This window comes from Perkinsus marinus (assembly GCF_000006405.1).
Source record: "Perkinsus marinus ATCC 50983 genomic scaffold scf_1104296962174, whole genome shotgun sequence".
In the NCBI taxonomy this organism is placed as follows: domain Eukaryota; phylum Perkinsozoa; order Perkinsida; family Perkinsidae; genus Perkinsus; species Perkinsus marinus.
Genome location: NW_003205529.1, coordinates 1 through 4,542, shown reverse-complemented (window position 1 = coordinate 4,542; position 4,542 = coordinate 1). Strand labels below are relative to the sequence as shown.

At 43.0% G+C, this 4,542-nt stretch overlaps 1 protein-coding gene across 1 annotated transcript; it reads right to left on the bottom strand.

Annotated features, from left to right (window-relative positions):
* Window positions 1-3,320: 3,320 nt before the first annotated feature.
* Window positions 3,321-4,166, bottom strand: Pmar_PMAR003960 (hypothetical protein; the record flags this gene model as incomplete). The annotated part of the gene is made up of 1 exon (XM_002771948.1): window positions 3,321-4,166. A coding segment is annotated over one exon (579 nt), but the record flags the coding sequence as incomplete, so codon positions are not given.
* Between the last annotated feature and the right edge of the window lie 376 nt (window positions 4,167-4,542).

Genomic DNA, 4,542 nt, shown 5'->3' with positions numbered 1-4,542 from the left:
TACTTAATATATCGTTTGTCGCCTCTCCCGAATACACTGGGCGAGTTTTTAATCTTTTTTCGGGGTTGAGTTTATTCCAGTCACCTACTGGGATGCTCATTATTCGGAGGAGGGAGTCTTGTGTTGAATAAGTTTATTGAAGAGGATAGAATAAAGCATCGTAACTTAAGGATTCGACCAGTCGGTGGAGTCCGTCGACATTGAGTGGTTTCTCAATCTTATGTTCGGCTCGAACTTCAGCCTTCTCCCGAACAGTTCGGGAGGAGGCTAAAATGCTAATCGATTTTACTCTTGGAAAGAACTCGAGCAATAATAATAACTTCGATGACCTCAACAAACGACATTCCGTAGGGGTCTATGCGATGGAATGATCTTTTATTCGGTTATTTGAAACCTTTCGCGCAAGCAAGATGAGTTGATGCACGCCGACGCAGTAGTACTACTGTACGTTAGTACGGGTTACTCCATTCATACCATTCCTATATTGCAGTAATACGGAATAATATAGCATAGCATTCCTAAAGTGCAAATTGAAGAAAGTCCGTTCCTGGATTGATTGATACACCATTAGATAGGCGAGTTCATTGATGCCTTGAGCTGCCGGAAAATCGTTCGGATTGCAGAGAGAAATTTATGTGAGAATTAACGTGCGGCCGGGACAAAAAAATCAAAAACCATATTTTCTAGTAGAAAGTTGTTCCAAGAAATTTATACCATTCGAAAGCTTTACAAATTCCTTATCTGATGAGCTCCTTCCTCTCCCTATGATCATACATTGAATGGTTTAGATCAGCTCTGGACAACTCTTTCGACTGTATATTTGTGTGATACCAGAACAGTTTGCCGTCACTGAGACACTCTTTCGAGTGAATATTTCGTGTAGAAACTTCTACGTCATTAGCCCAGTCACTCACTACCACTAACAACAAACAACTGTATTTGGTGAAACCAAGCAAAGTAAAAGGAGACACTATCTACACTATCAACCCAGCGGCAACAGTCTCGCCTCTGACACGCAAGACGATTCTTGACAAACTCGTCGCTTTGGCGCGTGAACCTTTGTGACCTGAGCTGAGCTCACTGATGAAGATATTGTGCACACCGTACTGTCTTACCTATAGGATCCGTGCAAATCGGATGCTGTACGGTAAGTTCGACGGTGCAACAATCGCCTTTCGTCAAACACCTGCGAATACGCATCATAGTAACTTCGAACCAGAAAATTGTGGAGTGATGGAAACTCCACTGCAGCGTTTATTTTTTGAAGTATTCGGCGATAGAAACACAATCAACACTATGCATGCGGAGAGAGCGCGTTCAAAACATAGAGCATTGAAGCTATGGAAATGATTTCCAACAAAAAATTCAATTGGAGTCAATCAGCGAAAATTTGGTCACTATTAGAAATATTTCTCATTGGAGAATCGACTCCGAGACAGAGAAGAAATATTATACTTTGAAACTTTCCTACCCCTTCTCACACGCAAGTCTAACAAGAATCACACACATCGAATTTGTCGAACAGGCCGAAAATACCATCTATTGGAGCTGTGTAAATTGATAATATAAGGAGGCTATTTCTTCTCAAACAAATGCAAAATCACATCAAAGATTCGACTTCTCAAATTGAAACTTTACTAGGGTATAGATAAACTGACGAGCTATAACATGCTTAGAAAATATATCAGCTCACTTGATAGGCTTGGGACGAATCCCAGGCTTTGGGGCTTTCTTACCTTCTAACGCCACAAATCGTGTAACCGTTGCAGACTCCACACATGCGTGTGCGTGCAACAAAACCTAAACGCAGTGAATACACTGTTGGTCCTTCACAATGGGAACTGACGTATCAAAAACAACTATCTTAGCGCGAACGATGGTAGAAACTCTACAATTTGCAGTGTTGGTAGCACACAGAACCGAACCTCTGATGACCATGTACGGGTCAACGCCTGTACAAAAATGAGAATAAATTTTATTCTATGTAGTTGACCATGTGCATATTTTCCCACACACTGGACAACAGCGCCTCAACGATGGGAGGGATATTCATCTACAGCAAAAGCCTTACCAGTGTTGGAGTAGGAATATATGTTAGCTTTCCTCAGCTGAGCTCAGGAGTTTCCTATACAGTGTTGGAGTAGCAATATATGTTCGCTTTCCTCACCTGAGCTCAGGAGTTTCCTATACAGTGTTGGAGTAGGAATATATGTTAGCTTTCCTCAGCTGAGCTCAGGAGTTTCCTATACAGTGTTGGAGTAGGAATATATGTTAGCTTTCCTCAGCTGAGCTCAGGAGTTTCCTATACAGTGTTGGAGTAGGAATATATGTTAGCTTTCCTCAGCTGAGCTCAGGAGTTTCCTATACAGTGTTGGAGTAGCAATATATGTTCGCTTTCCTCAGCTGAGCTCAGGAGTTTCCTATACAGTGTTGGAGTAGGAATATATGTTAGCTTTCCTCAGCTGAGCTCAGGAGTTTCCTATACAGTGTTGGAGTAGGAATATATGTTAGCTTTCCTCAGCTGAGCTCAGGAGTTTCCTATACAGTGTTGGAGTAGGAATATATGTTAGCTTTCCTCAGCTGAGCTCAGGAGTTTCCTATACAGTGTTGGAGTAGGAATATATGTTAGCTTTCCTCAGCTGAGCTCAGGGGTTTCCTATACAGTGTTGGAGTAGGAATATATGTTAGCTTTCCTCAGCTGAGCTCAGGAGTTTCCTATACAGTGTTGGAGTAGGAATATCTGTTCGCTTTCCTCAGCTGAGCTCAGGAGTTTCCTATACAGTGTTGGAGTAGGAATATCTGTTCGCTTTCCTCAGCTGAGCTCAGGAGTTTCCTATACAGTGTTGGAGTAGGAATATATGCTCGCCGCTTTCCTCAGCTGAGCTCAGAAGTTTCTAAAGCTAATTATAGAATTCGGGTAGAAATGTACAGAAATCAATGAGAATTCCCCAAAATTTCCTCCCAAAATTTTCATATTATCACCAACACATGTAGTTGACCATGTGTATATTTCCCCCCACACAATAGTACCAGTTTCCATCCCAGTAGTCGTCTGCGTAATAATCATCATAGTAGCCATGTGGTTGGGGAAGCATTTTCTTCTTTAGAAGTGTGACCAATCAAAGACCAGCGATAATGTCCCGCTTGCATAACGAACAAGTTATGCAAATACGAATACACTTGTCACGTCGAGACCCTAATCGCACTCTTGTTGAACCTAATCTCAACTACTTCGCATATTCATTTCAATGATCATCTTCCCAAAACACTGAATGTAAATTCAACACCATACTGTTATGAAACGTTCGTAATATTGCGTGTGTTGCATAACTAGTGCTTACAAAACCAGTATAGAATCACTACTACGTAGCAACAACGACAATACAGAACTATCAATCTGAACTTAGTCCCGTATAGACTTTCAAGTTCGGACTTCATTCGTCTGTATATTGGAGTTTCACGACCCGTTTTACGCGAAGTGGCGTAATACTCCGTGATATTCGCAGTGTGTTTTCACTAGTGTTTTCCATATCACTAGGGTGGTGAAACTCCATTAAATGAATACAATCGTCCATTTCGCTTAATGTCAAGCTCCTGTCGAGCAAGTACCAGTGAGACAGAGCAAGCATGCAGTGTTGTTTCCGAACACCATGAGAGACGACAAAGCTACTGCTAAGTACGAACTAGATGTAGACAGAAGTCGAGACACCGCACGTGCTCGCTTTGATGCTATCAATAAGATGCCTATAACCGCACCAGGAGTATTACTAGCCAAGACCATGACCAGGACGGACGCAGCGCAAGCCACGTTAAAATTCGAGATCATGTAATGTGGTGCTGCAACAATAACAGCAACAATGAGTATCTTGAGAACGTCGACTCCACCCTTGTGAGCTCCGTCACTGTTTTCATCAATCAGAAGTGATGCGTTCGGAGACAGTCTTGAGTAGAAATAGTCTTCAACCCAATACTGCAGTTTTTCATCACGACCGTCGAAAAAATACGCATCAGCATGATCATAGTCAATAAGTTGCGTTTCGTGGCTTCCATCATTCCTGTGCACTACAAGTAGTTGTCTTCGACAAAGCGGAACGCCTTCTTGCAAGTCCAACGGGTTACAATACCCGCTAGCGTTGCGAATCGGCCGCACTTCGCGCCGGGAATGGTGACACCCTGAGTGGTGATACGCTCGCATGTCACCAAGATAACCATAGGAAAGAACTCCCAATGAAACAGTACTGGTAGTAGTTGTCAACAACAAAGGTAGAGATCTGTCACTTGCCGTCTCCACGAGCCACTCAGGCACATAGTCATGCTGAATCAACGGTAAGTCAATTTCGGTTATCCATTCTGGTAGCAAATGAAATGGCGTGTAAGCCGTGACTAGCACTGAAGCATGGCAGCTCTCACCGATGAAAACAGTAATACGACCACGCCTGGGGTCGACCTCAGACGCTTGAATGAACCGGACTCGGGCGAAATCGGCATCCCCATCGACAGAAGCCGCGACTCGTTTAAGTCAGCGATGATCTCCTCGCTATT